Raw genomic sequence first — 22508 nt, 5'->3', positions numbered from 1 at the left:
CCTGCAAAATGTCTCTGTAAAGTGCTATGTAAAACTAGCAGCGCTATACAAGAACAAGCCATTATTAATTTTAATAACACATTGAATTGTACACATTCACATACACACAAAATTAAATATACATATTGTTTACAGTATTATATATACAGATTTGATTTTAAATGAGTTGTTAATATTTAACATTAACTACACACGTGCAATGGAATAAGGTTTAATTAATTAATTCTGAGCTACTCTCCTTTTCTGCTGCTGCTCGGTCAGTTCTGGGGGAAGATCATGTGACCAGGCAACGACTGATACATTTGTGCTCATGTACGTGCACAGCTGTGGTGGGGGCAGGACTCACAAAGGGGGTAAGCGCGGCCCTCCAAACCTAGCCGCCAACGCTCCCTTACCCCCCCCGCCCGCTCCCTTACCCCCCCGCCCGCTTCCTTACCCCCCCGGCCGCTAACTCCCCGGCCGCTGGGGGGCCAAGCAGCCTCGGATCTGCGCCAGTCCCACTCTCCACCACCTCTCACTCCCGTTGTGTGTGTGTGTGTGTGTGTGTGTGTGTAGGGACATTTTACTCCTGCCAACAATTTGTGCCTCACTTTCACCCCACCCACCCCCTACCCCTGTCCTTCACCCCCACTACCCCTGCCCTTCTCCCCCCCTACCGCTGCCCTTCACCCCCCCTGCCCTTCACCCCCCTACCCCTGCCCTTCACCCCCCTCTACCCCTGCCCTTCACCCCCCCTACTACCCCTGCCCTTCACCCACCCCTACCCATGCCCTTCACCCACCCCTACCCCTGCCCTTCACCCCCCCTACCCCTGCCCTTCACCACCCCCCACACCTGCCCTTTGACTGACGCACGCACACACCCTGACTGACGCACGCACACACCCTGACTGCTGCACAAACACACACACACACACACACACTGACAGAAACACACACACACACTGACACAAACACACACTGAGACACACACACACTGACACACTGACTGACACACACACTGACTGACACACACTGACTGACTGACACACACACACACACTTACTGACGCGCGCGCGCACACCCCCACACCCACGCACGCACACACACACACTGATTGAATGACTGACTGCCGCACGCACGCACTGACTGACTGAGGCACACACACACGCACACACTGACTGTCACACACACACACACACTGACTGACACACACACACTTACTGACGCGCGCGCACACCCCCACACCCACGCACGCACACACACACACTGACTGAATGACTGACTGACTGCCGCACGCACACTGACTGACTGAGGCACACATGCACACACTGACTGTGTGTGTGTGCGTCAGTCAGTCTGTGTGTGTGTGTTTGTGTTTCTGCGTCAGACTCACTGACGCGCGCACACACACTGACTGACGCACACACAATGACTGACGCACACACACTGCATGAAGCTGTAAAGGAGGGAGGGGGGGGAACTGGATTGATGTGAATGGGGGACAAACAGAGAGAGGGGGAGGGGTGAGGAGAGAGAGAGGAGCGGGAACATTACATCCCGGGCAACGCCGGGTCTCTCAGCTAGTATAAAATAAACGTAAAGAGAGGGTGCATACCATTCAATGATGGATACAAAAAAAGGAACAACAGGACAGTCACTCTTATACTCCCAGAAAGTGAATATATATATCATTTACGTGAATCACTATCCGTATTTGAAGTGTGTGTGTATATAAATATATATATACATACAAATGAGCATACAGTAATATTTCCATTTGCTATTTGCCTTGCTATGGAGGGTTTTTGTCACTTTTTTACTCACATAACTTCACATATACATACATATATAATATATATATATATATATATATATATATATATATATATATGTATATATATATATATATATATATATATATGCAGTGGAAGTGTATTGTGTGTATTTACCTACACACTCACTCCACATTTCAGTAACATACATATACATCTAAATAATATTCACATATACACATTTGCTATAAATGGAATTATTACAATTTTACATTATATACACGTGCAATGAATGGAATAAACACTGTAATATAAGTTTGAAATCGCCTATCCAAGCTGCTATGCATGGCTGATCCCTTTTCTCCAGCTTCCTTGAATGTACTCTATGAGGAAGATCATGTGACCAGACGCTAGTGCACGTTTAGAGAGAGGGAGGGCAGTGCTGACAAAGGGGTGTGCCTGGGTTTGTGACAGGACATGAAGGGGCAGTGCCTTAGCAAATGCTTGTTAAAATAGAATACAAGAAAATTGGTCTTTCAAAGTTGTTTTTTTAAAAACAGAAAATGCTAAAAGTATTATTTCTTACTACAGAACTGATTTATTAAAAAAACCACACATGCAGGATATTGACTGAACTGCAGCTTTAAGCTAATAGATTTTAACAATAAATATCGGCTAAGACCCGACATGCGGCATGTTTCGTCACTTACTACGACTTCTTCCGTGAGGTATCACGGTATCCGCAATAGATCTAACACAGAATAGTGCTTTTGATTCAGTATCAGAATATAACTATTCCCGGAAATTATCTGGGTCGGGAAGCAGTAATCCCATCATAATAGGACGGGCTTGTAAGGGTGTGAGCAGGTCAGAAGTCTGTGTCCTACCTTCAGATAGGCAGAGCCTATTCCCTCATGTCATGTGCTGACATTGAGAGACCAGGGGAAAATAAATAATCAGTGAGTAAAATGTCAGTGTTTCCCCAGGCATTCCTTTATATAAGAATGTCCTGCTAGGTACAAATGAGCTGATTGTGAGAAACTGGAGGGGATCGAGGAACAAATTAATGAGGGTGTGATGGATCAAACCCTCCTCTTTATTATGGTGGGGTAAGGTGAGGGGAAGTTACTGCACTGGTTCCTCTGCATTACCCAATTCTCACCGTATGAAATAGGAAAGGTGAGACTGTGTCAGTATGGAGCAGAACTGCTGGACCTGAGAGTATAGGGAGCATTTATCAAAGTCTCACTCATGTACTGTATCTGGTTTTTATTCATACTATGGAACATTACAGTATGTTACTATGTTACACTATGAGGACTTTACTGGTCTTTTGGCTGTTAATCTCCGACTCTCTTTATACTTTTCTAGATGGTTATGTTGTGACACAATCCTGAGCAATTAAAGTTTTGCAGTGTTTGAAATGAAGTGCCTGTTTGCGGATGGACCATATGTGTTTTTTTGTGCCCCTGTCTTCTCCGACTCCTTTGGGGTTAATAATTTAGGTTTGAAAAAGCTGATACTAAATGCTGCATACAGCAGCGGCAGCTTTTATTTGAAGTAATCACCGGCATGTACCTGGCATGTTCCTGGAATGCCACGCTGTTCACCCGGAGCATGCCGCGCTCCCAGCCAGGGTCATGCCCGGCTGACGCGCGGTTGATGTGTTTATTTATAATGGTTCGGATTTTAATAGGCTGCAATGCTTCGCGTGTCTGCCAGATGGCAGAAATTCATGAATTGTAATGCGCCGAATCAGTAATGTGTCGGCTTGCAGGTGTTTCGTTTAAAAAAGATACTGTACCACAGTGTGCTATTGTAACTTGGCCTTGGCCTTGAGACTGAAGGAAGAGGTTGCAGAAATGTATCAATTTAGGCTTTTCATATTAAAGAAAGACAAAGACCAGTTTCAGTTTGTGTTACACTATTCTGCAGAGACCCACCATGAGTGTTCAAGTGCAGCCCGCTTTCCAAAAACCCGACAAGTTATGCGTATTTGATATGGGCCGCGATTAATGCAACAGAGGATCAGATGGCAACAGTTGCTCAAATTTATCAGTATTTTATCGAAAAATATGACTTTTACAAATTTTCGCCAACTCCTCATACGTGGAAGCGTGCAGTAAGAAAAGGTTATTTAGTGCCCCCTGTTTTCACCGTATTGAGCCCCAATTTGTTGGAGGGTATTGGTGTGTGTCACCGGATTTTTCCCGTATCTATGATCATGGAGGCGGCAAAAGGCAAAGGGTCGTGTTAAAACCAACTAAGAAGCGACAGTCGCTGCCAAGCAATGCACCAGCACCAGCACCGGCTTCCAATGACGGTCCCACTGTCAGTGACAACCCTGAGCCTGAGCCTGAGGCTGAGCTGGATTTTGCATGCAGTTTTGATGAAGCTTGCATGTACCTAAGAGATTTCCAGCCTCACCTGCTGACTACAGGTGGACTAGTCCCGCTGCCAACTATCAACGTGGATGATGAAGAAAGCTGGACTGGCAGTGGACCGGCGCCGGCACCAGCTGAATGGGAAGTTCTATGGTGAGTACTGTCTTGTTGCCGTATTATTTTGGTGGGACTGGCTGGGTACTTCTTTAGGGGGCTGACCATTACTGTACATTAAAACTTTTCTTTTTGTTTTTCCTCAGAAAAGAAAACGGCTAATGGGGGGATTTCGATGGATAATATTGTACTGTATGCTGATGTTTTCCGGCCGTACAGTATACTGTGTAATAAACCCGAATAAATAAAACTATGCATTTATTCTACATGTTCAGTATCGTTTCATTATGTGTCTTCCACAGTATACGGGCAAAAATAATTTTATTTCTAGGTGCCCTAGAACAGAAGTTCCCACGCCAATTGACCTAGTTCCCACGCCAATTGCCCTAGTTCCTACGCCAATTGCGCGACCAGGCAGTAAAAAAACTGTGCAGCAAGCCTCTACATTTGTTACACTATCAAAGGAGCAAATGGAAACAATGTGAGGCAATTCAACATGTTCTTTTATTGGTGGAGTCAGTACAAAAACATTTATTTACACATACTGTACAATGTTGAAACATTTAAAGTGCACAGCAATTCTAACCATCAACACACAATAATACATTCTGCAGCTTTTATTAAATTCTTCTGCCACAAAACATTTTTGGTGCATGGGGCAAAGGGAGTTAAAGTGACATTTTAAGTAACATCTCCTTTATGAAAGAAACCCAGTACTGTAGTCCTAGAGGGCAGCAAACAGGGCAGGTTTTCAGGGCAACATTGAAAACCGTGCCTGTTTGCGGCCCTCAGGGACTGGAGTTGTGCATGTCCTGTGAAAAAAAACACACAACAACATCTCCTTTGTTTAAGTACAGCAGGTACTGTAGGGCAAAACATGTACAGTACAATACAGTTCAGCACAACAGTATGTCTCACTGACAGTCCTCCACATTGTCCATCCATGGCCGATTCCTTGCATGGCGCAAAACGCCATTAATGCAGTCTCTAACGCCTTTCATTACAGGATCTGTAACTGTATAAAAGCGCCGCGTTTCATCCACAATGTTTTTCCTTAAATTGGAAGGAAGGGCCTTTTTAACACGATTTCCTTCGTAGTTCACTTTGAACACCCACTCGCATTACAACGTGTAGGGAACATGGTGCTTAAAAATGATCAAGGCATACTTGTGGGGTACTCCAGCACTCATCACCCTATACTTCTCCCTGTGCGCCGGTGGCAGATCGCACAGGGTGATGTCGGGCACCGTTACGATGCGAGCGGGTGTAGGTCTTTTGGGAACGGGTGTGCTTGAGGCGACGGGCGATGGTAGGTTGTCAGGGAGGAAGCTTTCCTCCGGTCGTGGTCGCCGTGTTGTCTCCTGGCGTGGTCTTGACGGGGTTGTCATATCCTCCTCAACGGCATACATGTACACTACATCTTCTGGTGGAGGGGGGGCGCTTGGTGATGGAAGGGGGTCGAAGGTCCCATTCATCACATCCATGTCACCCCCCTGCTCCGGGGGTGGGGAAACAGGGGCATTAGTACCGAGCAAATAATGTATGCCCGCAATGTCAGCCTCTATCTTCTCCATCCGTTGATCCATCCGTTGTTCCATTTGTAGCATCCGTTGCTCCACATTTAGCATGCTCTCCAGAAGCAGATCTATCTTTGCCAGCACAATAGAATTCCCGGGGAGATCCACACTTATCCCATTCAGCATCCGGTCTAACGAGCTGCTTCTTGTGCATGGCGTCTGGACATCTGGGGGGATGGGTGCAACGGAGGATGAGATGGGGGTTCCATGGACAGAAGCGGCATCGATGGAGAGTGGAGGAGGTGACCTGTGGATACCCGGTAGAGGAGAAGCGGCAGCGTCGTCGAAGAGGGATGGAGAAGGTGACCTTTGGATTTCCGGGCGAGAAGCAGAGTCGTCTAAGCACAAAGGAGACAGTGACCCGTGGATTTCAGAGGCGGCAGCGTCGTCAGATGGAACCGGAGAAGATGGGGGTGGAGAAGACGGGATGAAGATTTCCGGGACAGCTACAGCAGAGTCGTCGAAGCATATGGGAGGAAGTGGTCTGCGGGTCCGGTGGGTTGGCTTCCATTTGTTCTGCGTCGAGAGTACATCGCCGTATATCTTCTTGACATAATGAGGCTTACGTCTAAGAAAACCCTTAACCTTTGGGGTCAGCAGAAGGTTTTCTTTATTTGCCTTAGCCTGTCGCTTTGCCCTTGGCGTGGAAACGGCAACCGCCTTTCGCTTTTTCAGCATGACAGACACGGCAGAGGTGAGAGGGTTCTTGCGTCCATAGAACCGGGGATGCTCCATGGAAGCAGGTGGCACAATGCAGTACAGTATCTGGACAAGGGCAAGTTTAGATAAAGATCATGGAGTGGTGGCCTATGCAAAGTGTGTGACCTTTTATGCATGGCGACCAGGTACAGGTGTTGAAAGTGGGCGTACTCTAATGTGAGTCATTACCGTATAAATACACCATCCATTTTGTGTATTGACTCCACATACAGTAGAATACACATCGACTAAACATCGAATATACATTCTTGTGTTTGTATTTCTTTCTACTCGCAGCAATGCCTGTTAAAAAGATTTCAAAGGATCTCAGCATGCGAATTAAGGAGATGTACACGAGCGGACACCGAATTGCTGCTATTCAATGCTGGTTAGCTACTTCTGGCCTCGTTGTGCCATTAAACACCGTGAGCTATCATGCACACGGAAAAAACAGAGACCGGAAAAAGGCACCAAGGGTAACAAACGCGTAAGTACTGTATATTTATAAAACTTAACAAACAAAAAAATATAGAAAACTGTACTGTACATCTACAGTAATTAATCTTACAACGGTATATACTGTATAGGATGTACTGTATATTTATATTTATATGACAACAGTATATTTATTTTGTATATTAATATTTATAGTACAACAGTATATATATTTTGTCTATTTATATTTATAGTACAGCAGTATACATTTTTTGTATATTTCAATTAATCTTACAACGGTATATACTGTATAGGATCCAAAAAATAGTACCAGCACTCTCTGTCTCACAGCTACAGATATAAGCGAATACCAGTGTAGGGCAAATGAATAATTTAATGACACTAATAATAAACTGAAAATATAGCAACAATAGCCAATACGCCAATGCAAGAATAAATATCACCATAGAGGAAATGAAAATATAGGGGGTAGAGGGGAAAGAAGGAGAAGGGGAAAAAAACACAAAAGAAAAGCAAAAAATCACAAAAATGGATAAAGGAAAGCAAACTAGGGGGGCGACGTTTCGAGGGGTGACCTCTTCATCTGGCCCATTCCCCCTGGTCCCAAAGGGTCCCAGAGGTACTTCCCTAAGCCTTCCCTCCCCACTGTCAAATGATCCCACACTCAGCTAATGATATAAATCTAAAGTCTAAAGAGGGCAAATCACATAAGCAGATATCAAATATCAACCACTGAATGTAGATACAAGAATATTGTGAAAGACACAGAACATATGCAGATATCAGATATCAATCAGTGAACAAGTATAAGCAAACCCTCTTCCTGGTGCCTTGTCAAGTTCTTGCCCAAGGACTTGGTGATATTTATTCTTGCATTGGCGTATTGGCTATTGTTGCTATATTTTCAGTTTATTATTAGTGTCATTAAATTATTCATTTGCCCTACACTGGTATTCGCTTATATCTGTAGCTGTGAGACAGAGAGTGCTGGTACTATTTTTTGGATTGTTAGTACTTCTGAAGGGTATTAGGGTCCCTTCCTGTTCCGTGCACCCTGCAACCTTTCTGAGTCATTGTGTCAGAGTGCTGTCTATCCCCCCCCCCCTTGATACTGTATAGGATGTACTGTATATTTATATTTATATTACAACAGTGTATTTATTTTGTATATTAATACATACATTTTATATTGCTGCATATTAATAAAACAATATAATTTCTTTACATTGTAGGGAGACAACTGTTCTGGTGGACAAAATAAGTGAGGAGAATGATGAGAGGAGTGCATTAAGGGTTAAAAACACTCTGCAGGAAAAGCACAATCTGACTGTATCCGAGACCAGCATAAAGAAGATGAGATGCAGCATTGGATGGAAATATGGACGTGTGAGGTTAGTATTGGACAGTACAGGAGGTAAAAGTGTTGTTTTGCAAACTGTACTGCACTGTGCCGCTAAAAAAAAATTTTCCTTGTCATTACAGAGCGTACCCCATGATACGGGACGCAAACAAAATCAAAAGAGTGGTCCAGGCCCAGGCATGGATCGACAGTGGGGAGACTTTCCAGGATTGCATCTTCACTGATGAGTCTACTGTGTCGCTGAAGAGATTTGCAAGATTTGCGTTCCACAAAAAAGGCCGCTTATCTTTGAAGCCGCGGCCAAAACACCCTGTGAAGCTGCATGTGTGGGGTGCCATCTCTAGGCGTGGACCGGAATGCATTGTCATCTTTGAAGGTAAAATGTATCAAATATAATGTCGCCTAATGCACTGTACTTGACTAGTGTTGCCTTACCGTATGCACTGTACTGTACTATTGTGCAGTTTTTTGAGCACTTTTCTTTTCTTGCTATAGGAATCATGAATAAAGCTTTCTTCCAAGACAACATTGTGCCCGAGATAGTGCAATACATCACACGCGACTTCCCCAATGGTCACCGCTTCTACCAGGACAACGATCCCAAGCACACTGCGTCAACGGCGCATATCCTTGAGCGCGGCATCAACTGGGTGAAGACGCCAGCGGAGTAATTGCAGTAGACCGTGTCCCATTTTTGTTCCCCACTGTTTTTAGCTCTTAAACCAATTGTCCTTTCTTTCCAATGACAGGTCGCCAGACTTCAATCGATCGAAATGGTCTGGCATCAGCTGAAGGACCATATCCGGAATGTGGCGAAACCCTCCAAAAAGGACGAGTTGTTGAAAGGCATACTGAGTTTTTGGAACGATGTACTCACCATGGAACGCTGCAATAAATATATAGACCATATTGCCACTGTGTTGCCCATTGTCATCGCGTGTAATGGGCAAGCATCAGGAAAGTAGTACTGTGCTGTAGTATTGTAAGTACAGTATGTTACAGGTAAGTATGGCACAGATTTTTTTTCTTTCCAGATAGTAAGAGTATACAGTAGTTAGTTTTTTCTTTACAGAGAGAGCAGCACCAGCCATCAGGTTACAGTACATAGAATTGAACAGTAGTCAGAGTATACAGTAGTTCCAGTACAGTATACAGTAGACTAGTTTGACAGTACTACAGTAACTGCCTACTAACTGCTCCATTTTTTTCTTTCCAGAGAAAGCTGCACCAGCCACCTACAGTAGTTCTGCCATAATACAGTACAGTAACAGCACTAATTTTTGGTTTTCTTGTCATTCTAGGAAAAACGGTGGCCTAGGGGGATGGGGGCGTTGTGTCCAGTCAAATCTGCTTGTACAGTCAAATGTACAGTATATAAACAGCAGCAATGATGTACACAAAACCTCTCCTCTCTCAATGAAATACTGTACTGCAGACAGAATGAGGAAAAGATAAAGACAAAAGAAAAAATAATTTTACTATACAGTATATAGTATATACAGTATATTATACAGTACATTACAGTACTGTACTGTATATACTGTAGTATTAAATAATATTCTTATAAATGTGCATTACTCATGTTTCCCCATATTTTACAGAGGTTTTGCAAATGGTTATCCAATTTCAAGCTGCCAAAAGAACTTAATAAATACTGCATTACTATATGTATTATTCCTGATTATTTTTATATTTGTATTTTTTGGTTCCTGATAAAATAAAATAAATATTTATTCACTTTCCTGCGAATCATAATCATTGACAGCCACCCCTACAGTGCACCAATGAATTATTTTATTTATTTATTTATTTATAAAATATTTTACCAGGATTTATATATTTTTATTTTAAATATATTAAAGAATGTACTGTATTGTATTAAAAACATGTGACTGTAAACCATAGTGACTGACAAATATTTTCACACCCTGATGAAATACTGTCTCAGTGTACTCTCAATTCTCACAGTGCTGTGCACATCAGATTTACATTTCAAATTCGAGAGGGGATTTTCCAAAACATTACCGTTCAAACAACAGGCCTCTAAGGGTTGGGGGAGGGGGATGGTGTGATTAGACGCAGGCGTTCTGAGTGTTTGTAGCTCGGCTATGGGCGTATTAAGAACACAATGGCAATATGCAGAATGTTAACGACCCAGTGTGGAGAGAGGGGGTTCGTAGGATAGGGTGACTCAGCCGATTGACGCTTGGCTAGGGAGGGATTAAAAACTCTGGAGGTGTGTGGCTGAAATAGTTAACAGCACTGTAATTTCAAAGGGCAGTTCATCATAATAATTTGATGAATAAACCCCCAAAGACAACCCCCAAATACAGTACATAAAAAGCAAGTCACTTTAACTCCCTTTGCCCCATGCACCAAAAATGTTTTGTGACAGAAGAATTTAATAAAAGCTGCAGAATGTATTATTGTGTGTTGATGGTTAGAATTGCTGTGCACTTTAAATGTTTCAACATTGTACAGTATGTGTAAATAAATGTTTTTGTACTGACTCCACCAATAAAAGAACATGTTGAATTGCCTCACATTGTTTCCATTTGCTCCTTTGACAGTGTAACAAATGTAGAGGCTTGCTGCACTGTTTTTTTACTGCCTGGTCGCGCAATTGGCGTAGGAACTAGGGCAATTGGCGTGGGAACTAGGTCAATTGGCGTGGGAACTTCTGTTCTAGGGCACCTAGAAATTAAATTATTTTTGCCCATAGATGTTAGGCACTGTATACCACTGTACAGTATACTGTGGAAGACACATGATGAAACGATACTGAACATGTAGAATAAATGCATAGTTTTATTTATTCGGGTTTATTACATAGTATACTGTACGGCCGGAAAACATCAGCATGCAGTACAATATTATCCATCGAAATCCCCCCATTAGCCGTTTTCTTTTCTGAGGAAAAACAAAAAGAACTTCTGTTCTAGGGCAGCTAGAGATAAAATTAATTTCGCCCCTAGATGTTAGGAACCCCCTCACTTGACCCCAACAGGGTCTGAGCAGTAATGGCGACGAGAAAGGGTCACGCCGGCGAGGAGGGTCCTACCATTGAGCGCAATGGCGGAGAAAGCTTTGAACCGGCTAAGTCAGAATGAGCAGAAACCTGGAACCCACAACTCCGTTTCTGTTCGAGCTAGAGGGCTCAAATTCGGTCACCATGTAGTCCTAGTTGCGGCAGGATTGCATGGCAAATTGCGACCCTCTCGTGGCAACAGAACGGAGTCAGGGCGATGTTAAAGTTCAGGTTTCTGCCATTGACTTGCATGGCAGAAAAAAAGCCACTTTGGTAATGTGCTTTTAAACTGTCTTTTTGTATCTCCGGTTCCGGGGGTCGTGCAAGGCTGATATTTTTTCACTATGGCAAGGGTCCTCCCGCATGAGGACCAGGTAAATTTTAACCCGCTCAGACCCACAGAACGGATTATTTTACATTATATTCGCGCAATTGGCGTGGGAACTACTTAGGGCCTCGATCAAGTTCACGGGCAATTGGCGTGGGAACTTCTGTTCTAGGGCACCTAGAAATAAAATTATTTTTGCCCATAGATGTTAGGCACTGTATACCACTGTCCAGTATACTGTGGAAGACACATAATGAAACGATACTGAACATGTAGAATAAATGCATAGTTTTATTTATTCGGGTTTATTACACAGTATACTGTACGGCCGGAAAACATCAGCATACAGTACAATATTATCCATCGAAATCCCCCATTAGCCGTTTTCTTTTCTGAAGAAAAACAAAAAGAAAAGTTTTAATGTACAGTAATGGTCAGCCCCCTAAAAAAGTACCCAGCCAGCCCCACCAAAATAATACGGCAACAAGACAGTACTCACCATAGAATTAAAATTAATTTTCCCCCAGATGTTAGGAACCCCCTCACTTCACCCCAACAGGGTCCGAGCATGTACAGTACTGTACTTTAAAAGTAAATTAAATATGCAATTTTACTATTACTGCGTGCGCACGCACAGACTGTGTACTGTAGGTTGAACCGCGAAGGTATTAGACTTCAAAGACAACAGCTCACAAACGCCCCCATGCGTTTTTACACGGCATTGCAGTATTGCAGCCAGCGAGAATAAAATGCTTAAATCACGGGCGCGATATAACGCAATACACTCCGGGAGAAAACGATACTAAACCGCACATCACCGGGATATTCTGAAATTCGCGGAACTAGCCGAGTTCGAATAAAGTTGGTCGCCACTGTATTTGTCCAAAAAAAATGTTCATTCCAATTCTGTTTTATATACAGGCACATTCTAAAATCCAACACATATAGATTAACCTCCGGTCAGCACTTCCAGAGCAGCACTGCCCACTGCCAGCACCTCCAGAGGACCACTGCCGACTGCCAGGACCTCCAGAGCAGCACTGCCCACTGCCAGCACCTCCAGAGCAGCACTGCCCACTGCCAGCACCTCCAGAGCGACACTGCCCACTATCAGCACCTCCAGAGCAGCACTGCCCACTGCCAGCACCTCCAGAGCAGCACTGCTCACTGCCAGCATGGATCCACGCTTGTTAAGTGAGTAGAGGAGATATTTTGGTGTCATTGAAATCTGCAAGGGGGGAATATCTGATTATTTTGCAGTTATGCGAGTCAAACACCCAAACTAATTTTGTTTTCTTATAGAACCACCAGAGGGTAAGAAGATAATATATCTTCACCTCTGTTATTTTCTGCCAGTAGGGCTAGTACAGACATACCCCGGTTTAAGGACACTCACTTTAAGTACACTCGCGAGTGAGGACATATCGCCCCATAGGCAAACGGCAGCTCGCGTATGCGCCTGTCAGCATGTCCTGAACAGCAATACCGGCTCCCTACCTGTACCGAAGGTATGCGCAAGCGGGGAGACTATAGTGCCTGTTACAAATGCGTTATTTAAATCAGTTATGCATGTATAGGACGATTGCAGTACAGTACATGCATCGATAAGTGGAAAAAAGGTAGTGCTTCACTTTAAGTACATTTTCGCTTTACATACATGCGCTGGACCCATTGCGTACGTTAATGCGGGGTATGCCTGTAATACATTTCTTTACACGAGGTATTATATTATACCAATATCAGAGGAGGTGAAATCACAAGAAGCGTCCCCACTCCCAGCTTTATATGATGGGTTTCCCTTTTCTTATTGCCAGGTTTCCCAGTGGTTGTGTTGGAGAGGTTAGAGATTAATTCAGAGAAAGAAGAGACAGACACAGAAGAACATCTGACCCCAATAAAGGAAGAAATGGATGCATTTCCTGTTTGTGGTAAGTACCCTTACATCCTCACTTGTCTGTATTCAGTATGTTTAAAAAATGGACTGAAATGTGTACAATATTTTGGGAAATAATATTAAAGCATGCATACAATTATAAGATACATGTTCTAATGAAAAAATTTTTTTGTCTAAGGTTATATTGGGAATATTGTTGTTATTGAGGTTTGAACATTGGTAGCTTCAAAATGTTTTCAGCATTCGGGGGTAAAAACTTCTTCAGCACTCAAAGGGTTAATAACAAAGTAAAATCAATCACTTCACCCCTCCCCCTTAGAAATCAGTATAGAGTATTTCTGTATACGATATCACAAGAAGCGCCCCCACTCGCAGCTTTACATGATGGATTTCCCATTACTTATTGCCAAGTTTCCCTGTGGTTGTACTGGAGAGGTTAGAGATTAAGTCAGAGAAAGAAGAACCAAACCCAGAGGAACATCTGACCCCAATAAGGCCTCGTTCAGGGTGCTGGCTTCGGAGGGAGGGCGTGCTGCCGTGCGTGCTGCCGTGAGAAACAAAGTATTCAATTTGAATACTGGTTGTCAGGGTAGCAACCGCCCTGTCTCCGAAGCCAGGAGTTGAAGCTGACTACAATTTCAATAAACGAAAATTTTGTTTTTCGGAGCTGCAGCAGCGTCACTGGGACCTAGGCAGCCAATGAAATCATTCTTCAGAATGATTTCTTGACTGCAACTTGGATACTTACCCTGCTGTGTGTAACCCCGCCCCCTCCCCAACGCTGGAAAGTCTGCTGGGGGATAAACACAGATCGCCCAGCAAACTGCAGCACTGCCTCCCGCCCTCCCTCCGAGTCCTGCAGCTGGCACCCTGAACGAGGCCTAAAGTGTGAAACTGTTCAATTTCCTGTCTCTGGTGAGTCTGCGCAAAGGGATGTTATCTTGTTACAAGGCGCATGGTCACATTTAGCGAATATTCATGGTTCATTGCCTCTTATAGGAAGTCCCCAGGCCTGCTGGGTGTTCTGGAAAAAGCCACGTGCAGCAGAGTTAGAAGTGCAATATGGCTCTCAAACACATATAAAGGTTGGAAATGCAGAGTTATGGGTATCTGACCATCAATAGATATGATAAAACGTATTTGGGAAAACAAATTCAAGGTTACTAACCTGGTTCCCCAGCTTAAACAATTCCCTCTCACTTAGGATCATTAGATACACAATAATAGCCACAGTCTTTAAACATAGCTTAACTGATAGATGGGGACAGCGTCCCAAGTGTCCAGGCAATTCTTCCGGACAGTGAAAGTCACGATGGGGGCGTCCTCACCGACTGAATAGACATATTACACATTTTTTTCTCCATTTTTGCACTTCCGGATGTATTTTTCACCCTGACCTCTGGAGGTGCTATTGCGTCAATACTTTTCACACTTTTCCCTGTGTATGCTGTATGCAGAACTGTTACTCACAGAGTCTGTACTTCACTTCGGCTGGGCGGACATTTTAAACCCCCACATTTATTTGCAAACCCACAGTCTTTTTAGTGTCGACTCACATTCTCCACCATAAGTGACTAACGCCACCCTTGTGTAGCGCTGACTTCTGTCTGGGCTCTTACCGACACAGTCTTCTAGGGTTTATTTAGAAAAAACGCAAGAATAAGAGGTAGCAGTATAGTGCGTAACTCAGACTTCTGCCTGTTTTATTTCGTCCCAGTAAGGGACTGCAGATTCAATAGATAAATGTTGGAGGCACTCAGCTATTAACCTTAAGAGGTTTACTCATATCAGTGTCTTAACTCTATGCCGAGGACATACTTGAAAATGAGAGGTAACTCTCAATGTATTACTTCCTGGTAAAATATTTTATAAATAATAAATAAGTGACACTAAACATTTTATACACGGTCACTTTAAGAAACAAAAGAAACCATAAAAGTAACACCTATGCCTTTTTAGGGATCCAACTATACAGTAGTATCAGCCACTCTAACGGTTGTTGAGCCAACTTACCTGGTTCCCCAGCTTAAACAATATCCTCTCATTTAGGGTCACTAGATGCACAATAATATCCAGTCTTTAGACATAGCTTAACTGATAGATGGGGACAGCGTCCCAAGAGTCCAGGCAATTCTTCCGGACAGTGAAGGTGATGATGGGTCGTCCTCCCCGAACTGGATACAGGGGAGCAGTGTGCCCACAGCCTCCAGGCTCTAGGAGAGAGAATGAAGCAGCATGGCTAGCTGCCATATATACCTGTTTCTGTAATTAGGAGAGCAGGTGAGGGAGAACTAGACCCATTGTAAACTGTGGCCTGGACTTTCCAGCCACCAGCCTGAGTAAATGTGAAGCTGTGGAATGGATCATTTTGTACTATTCCTGCACTTTCTGACCTAAATCAGACAGAAAGCTGTCTAATATCCTGGGACTAAGTCACAGTATTTATCAAGTTTTTTACTTTATTAAGTTAAGATTATTTAATATCAGGGGAGGTGATATCACAAGATGCGCCCCCACTCCCAGCTTTACATGATGGATTTCCCTTTTCTTATTGCCAGGTTTCCCAGTGGTTGTACTGGAGAGTTTAGAGATTAAGTCGGAGAAAGAAGAGCCGAACCCAGAGGAACACCTGACCCCAATAAAGAGTGAAACTGTTCCATTTCCTGTCTCTGGTGAGTACCTTTTCGGCTTTGTCTGCACAAAGGTATGTTATCTTGTTACAAGGCGCATGGTCACATTAAGTGATTATTCATGGTTAAATGCCTTTCATAGGAAGTCCCCAGGCCTGCTGGGTGTTCTGGGACAAGCCACATGCAGCAGAGTTAGAAGTGCAATATGGCTCTCAAACACGTATAAAGATTGGAAATGCAGAGTTATGGGTATCTGACTATCAATAGATGCGATAAAACACATTTGGGAAAACAAATTCAAGGGACCCTTCCCTAACAAACCTGATTCCCCAGCTTAAACAATACCCTCTCATTTAGGGTCATTAGATACGCAATAATATCCAGTCTTTAGACATAGCTTAACTGATAAATGGGGACAGCGTCCCAAGAGTCCAGGCAATTCTTCCGGACAGTGACAGTCATGATGGGGGCGTGCTCCCCGAACTGGATACATGGGAGCAGCGTGCCCACAGCCTCCAGGCTCTAGAAGAGAGAATGAAGAAGCACGGCTAGCTGCCATAAATACCTGTTTCTGTAATTAGGAGAGCAGGTGAGGGAGAACGAGATGATTAAACTGATGAGTTTTCATCCCTCTGTAGGCAGCCTGTAGGACGATAGTTGCGGCGCTCATACGCCGATAATTTTCTCTTTCCCTTCTTCCTTGGATAAGAACTTTGCAGGGCCTCTGAATAATTTGAATGCTTTCTCCCTTTTCAATACGTTTAGTCCACGTGTGAGAGAATCCTGTTCCTTGCATACATCTCGCAGTTCTGCTCTCAGAGCCTCCATCTCTTCCTGGCGCTGCGCTGGCTCTGTATGCATGAACGCATCCCTCATTACGTTTAGGAACTCTGCCTTCATTACGTCTAGGGCCTCTACAAATCTCGTTGCTAGGGTCCCCATCAGCTTGCCTTTCCCAGGTTTCTTTCTCCTGGTCATCCTGACTGTTGGGGATGGAGCAGCGTCTCTGCTCCTCTAGCTCTTGCTTCAGTTTCTGGACATTCTCGTGCTCCCTCTCATACTGCTCTGCGGGGACACACTGGGTACTCAGACGCTCATTCCTGAAAGGACACCACTTTGTGTGGTCAGACACGTGACACATTAAACACATTTTTTCCTCCATTTTTGCACTTTCAGGTGTATTCTTCACCCTGACCTCTGGAGGTGCTATTGCGTCAATACTTTTCACACTTTTCCCTGTGTATGCTGTATGCAGAACTTGTAGTCATACTCAGATATCCAGACTTTACTCTCAGCGTCTGTACTTTACTTCGGCTGGGCGGCCATTTTAAATCCCCGCATTTATTTGCAGACCCACATTCTCCACTATGTGACAAATGCCACACTTGCGTAGCGCTGATGACTGTCTGGGCTCTTACCGACACAGTCTTCTTGGGTTTATTCAGAAAAAACACAAGAATAAGAGGTAGCAATATAGTGCGTAACTCAGACTTCTGCCTGTTTTATTTTGTCCCAGTAGGGGACTGCAGATTCAATAGATACATGTTGGAGGCACTCGGCCATTAACCTTCAGCGGTTTACTCATATCAGTGTCTTAACTCTATGCCCAGGACATAGCTGAAAACGAGAGGTAACTCTCAATGCATTACTTCCTGGTAAAATGTTTTATAAATAAATAATAGAGGAGGCTTACATGAATGCCAAACTCTGTACTCATGCTGAGTTACTGTCTTATGGTTCAACTGGTTCTAGGCAGGGGGTTTAAATCAAGGAGACCAGGGAACTCCCGAAGGGTCCAATCCGCTGTTTATTACATGGCATAGATCAAATCCGCTCAATCATCCAGAAACATTGGGAAGTGCTCACCTTGGAGGAAGACCTTAGAGCCAATTGAAGAAGGACCAAAAATTGCATTTAGAAAGGCTAAATCCTTGGCAAACTATCTTTCGCCTAGTTTATTTACCTCCAGGTCAGACCGTGTTCATGAATCAAATTTAATACATGTTTTTTTTTAAATATGGTAAATGTTGTATTTGTTGCTATGCCACTCCTATTAAATCTATTGATATTGTACACAGTAAGAAAACACACACAATTCCAGTTTTTATTCATTGTAATTGTAATTTTGTGATTTATTACTTAACCTGCGGTTGTGGTCGAGGATTCGTTGGGCGGACAATCAGACCAGTGAAGGTCAGAATTATGGAGCACATTCGTTCTATTAAAAAACTAGATCAGATGCTCCCAGTTTCCAAACATTTTACACATTGTACATTGGGAAACTTGTCCACCTTTCATTTTTCAGCGATTGAATCTACATCTGTTCCTACACGTGGGGATTGAATCTATATCTGTCCCTACACGAGGAGATTGAATCTATACCTGTTCCTAGATGAGGGGGTGATAGAATTAAACAGCTTAATCAGCGTGAGATGTTTTGGATCCACTCACTTAATACTCTATCCCCTTTTGGGATTAATACAGAATGGGACCTAAAACATTTTCTCTAAGCTATATTATTCCTTTGCCCATTCTCAGGTTATATAATACTGTGTGTGTTTCATATACTGCACCGACACACTTTATTCGAGCAAATACCCGGTATGTACCTGGCAGATACCTGGAATGGCGCCGCTCCTCACCTCTGACAAGCCCCGTTGCATTTGCCTTCCCAGCCTGGGTTCATGCCTGGCTGATGGGCGGCTGATCTGTTAAATGATAATGATTAGGATTTAATAGGCTGCAATGCTTCGCGTGTCTACCAGATGGCATAAATTCATGAATTGTAATGCAGTATATATATATATATACTGTGCAGTATTGCAGCCAGAGGGAATAAAATGCTTCAATCCCTGCCTGGAAAATAACTCAATGCACTCGGGCAGAAAACAGTCACAAACCTCAATACACCCGGGTATACCCGAATTCGTGGGACTAGCCGAGCTCGAATAAAGTGTGTCGCCAGTGTACATTTGTTTATATCATTGAGATACATATGTGTCTCTCTCTATTCTGTATCCTTACTGTGGCAATTTTCTCAGTGTGGTTTATTTATTTACATCTTATTCATTATGTATATTCCCCTTATCAAGATTCAAATTGTTCTTTGCCTTGGTAGTTGAGTTTACATTTATTATATGTATATTATTACATGATTATATTATATTTCAGGTAAACCCCGCTTTAGGTCGACCCGTTTATTATAACGTGAAATCGGTTATAAAGCGGTCTGAGCATGGCTCCCGAATTGAAAGCCTCCATTTTGCCGCCTTACCTGCATCTCAAATCCTCCATTTTGCCGCCTTACACTCTCCTCTTCCAGCTGTCCTGTGCTCATCTCTCTCCTCTTCCTGCTGTCCACGTGCTCATCTCTCTCCTCTTCCTGCTGTCCACGTGCTCATCTCTCTGCTCGTCGCGTGCCATCGTTTTTTTTTTTTTTTTTTCAAACATTCAATTCACTGCTTTATTGACTACCAGACACAGACACAATTAAACATTTATACATTTATACATTTTGTACAAAACACATGCAGGGATTGAACTCGGGACCTTCTGATACCAATGCCTTGCCTCTTACCTCTACACCATAGGCCTGGTGTGACAAGACATCACCTATAAATATATTTATCCTCTACAACATATTGCCACAGGGTACATGTCACTGTTAAATCTTAAGTCTATTTCTAGATGTTTATGACATCACACAGCTTCTGTGGTGTAGTGGTAGAACTCTTAACCAACATATGAAAGGGTCCTGGGTTCAATTCCTGTATGAAATGGTATAATTAAATTTTTTAATAAATTATTATTTTAATTATATTGTATAATTTATAAATATATAATTATTTATTATTCTTTATTAAGTAATAATTATTTATTAATCAATAATGATGTATTAATAATAATTCTTTATTAATAATTCATTATTAATCATTCTTTATGATTAATTATGTATTATTAATAAGTATGATAATAATAATTATAATAATAATTAATAATCAGTTAATTAACTAATTAATTATTACTAAATACTTAATAATAATTATTAATACTTATTAATAAAATGTATTAATACGTAATAATTATTAATAATTAGTAAGTATTAATAATTGTTATTAATAATTAAGTATTAATTATTACTAATTAATACGTAATAATTATTAACACCCAATTAGTAATAATAATTATTAATGCTTAATTATTAATAACAATTATTAATAATTACTAATAATTAATAATTAAGTATTAATACGTTTTACTAATAATTAAGTATTAATAATTACTATTACTAATTGGGTATTAATTATTAGGTATTATTAATACTTATTAATTTGTTTATGATAATTAATAATCATACTTATTAATCATAATATGATTAATAATAATAGTATTATTAATTAATAATTATTCAGAAATAATTATTAATATAGAATTATTATTAATACTTAATACATAATAATTAATACATAATTATTACTTAATAAAGAATAATAATAATTATTATATATTATTTATAAATTATACAATAAATAAAATAATAATTTATTAAAAAAATTAATTATATTATACCATATCATATCATACAGGATTTGAACCCAGGACCCTTTCATATGTTGGTTAAGAGTTCTACCACTACACCACAGAAGCTGTGTGATGTCATAGATTCTGCTGCGGCAGCTTTTAATCGAACAAATCACCGGCTTTTACCTGGCATGTTCCTGGAATGCCACGCTGTTCACCCGGAGCGTGCCGCGCTCCTTTTGCTTTCCCAGCCACAGGTCATGCCCGGCTGACGCGCGGTTGATGTGTTAATTGATAATGGTTCAGGATTTACTAGGCTGCAATGCTTCGCGTGTCCGCCAGATGGCATAAATTCATGAATTGTAATGCAGTATATATATATACACAGAAAAGGACTGCGCTTGGGTGTGGTGTGACAGCAATAGTATAATAATAAATGATCAGAAAATGTATAAATATATAAAAACCTAAATGACAATAATAATATTAAACTGTGCAATCAATACGTTCACCAAATGCATATATAGTTATAAAAAGATGTGCTGTGGACCCAATAACAAACTTTTGTCACAAATCCTTTGAAGTCCAAATGAAGTCCAAAAAATGCAAGAAACAGAAAAGCACTGACAGGAAAAAGGCTGCTTCTTTAAAGGGCACAACGACCTCCCTCTCCACCTGCATAGAAAATAGAAGAAAAAAGCGCCCAATCCTAGTGCATTACTGTGCAAAAAATGGTTTAATTCCCAATAAAAGGCTTATAAAATGAACTCACAAACATAAAAGATAAAAAAGCATTTTATGAGTAATACTCATGCTCCAAAGAATCTGTAAGCGCTGCTGCTCTGCTACTCTGCTCCGTGACACCACTGCATCCAGTACAGCCCTCGTGTATCTCTGCCAGCAGGAACTCACGTCATCAGGCTCCTCACAGTATTCTTTCCCCGGGAACACACCTCCAGATAGTTTATGTTCCCACCGGGGACAATATTTGCGGCGGAACAAACAGATGACGTCACGCCGTGCACGGAGATGGCAAGCAGGAGAATGTCAGGCAGAACTCATAAATCAACGCTGCAGGAATCCACAGCACACCTGGCCCTACGCGTTTCAACAGCTAAACTGTTTTCATCAGGGGATGGTCTATGGGTGTGCTAGACACATATATATACCCCCTGTGGCAGGACGGCCTGTAGCCGAGGTCAGGGAACAGTCCACACGTATACACTGGCGACACACTTTATTCGAGCTCGGCTAGTCCCACGAATTCGGGTATACCCGGGTGTATTGAGGTTTGTGACTGTTTTCTGCCCGAGTGCATTGAGGTATTTTCCAGGCAGGGATTGAAGCATTTTATTCCCGCTGGCTGCAATACTGCACAGTATATATATATATATATACTGCATTACAATTCATGAATTTATGCCATCTGGTAGACACGCGAAGCATTGCAGCCTATTAAATCCTAATCATTATCATTTAACAGATCAGCCGCCCATCAGCCAGGCATGAACCCAGGCTGGGAAGGCAAACGTAACGGGGCTTGTCAGAGGTGAGGAGCGGCGCATTCCAGGTATCTGCCAGGTACATACTAGGTATTTGCTCGAATAAAGTGTGTCGGTGCAGTAGTTTCAGGATAAATAAAAACGTTCAGTGGCTTTATTTCTCCACAGTAACATAACATGCGGGTACACTGTCCCTTTAACAAAATAAATCCTGCTCCACTTTGGGAGAAAAACTGACTAATAACACAGCAGACCTATCTAG

General features: G+C 42.2%; 1 protein-coding gene across 1 annotated transcript in view; it reads left to right on the top strand.

The window, feature by feature from the left end:
* Positions 1-22508, top strand: part of LOC142488384 (uncharacterized) — an 87147-nt gene that overhangs the window by 34005 nt on the left and 30634 nt on the right. The window contains exons 2-4 of the mRNA XM_075588852.1: positions 12621-12893; positions 13514-13627; positions 16152-16265. Of these exons, the coding sequence (XP_075444967.1) occupies positions 12875-12893; positions 13514-13627; positions 16152-16265 (247 nt within the window). The 5' untranslated portion in view covers positions 12621-12874. The remainder of the gene's footprint in view (positions 1-12620; positions 12894-13513; positions 13628-16151; positions 16266-22508) is intronic.

This window comes from Ascaphus truei, chromosome 2 (genome assembly GCF_040206685.1).
Source record: "Ascaphus truei isolate aAscTru1 chromosome 2, aAscTru1.hap1, whole genome shotgun sequence".
In the NCBI taxonomy this organism is placed as follows: Eukaryota; Metazoa; Chordata; class Amphibia; order Anura; family Ascaphidae; genus Ascaphus; species Ascaphus truei.
Note: the sequence above shows the minus strand (reverse complement) of the source record. Positions and strands in the feature narration are given on the sequence as shown.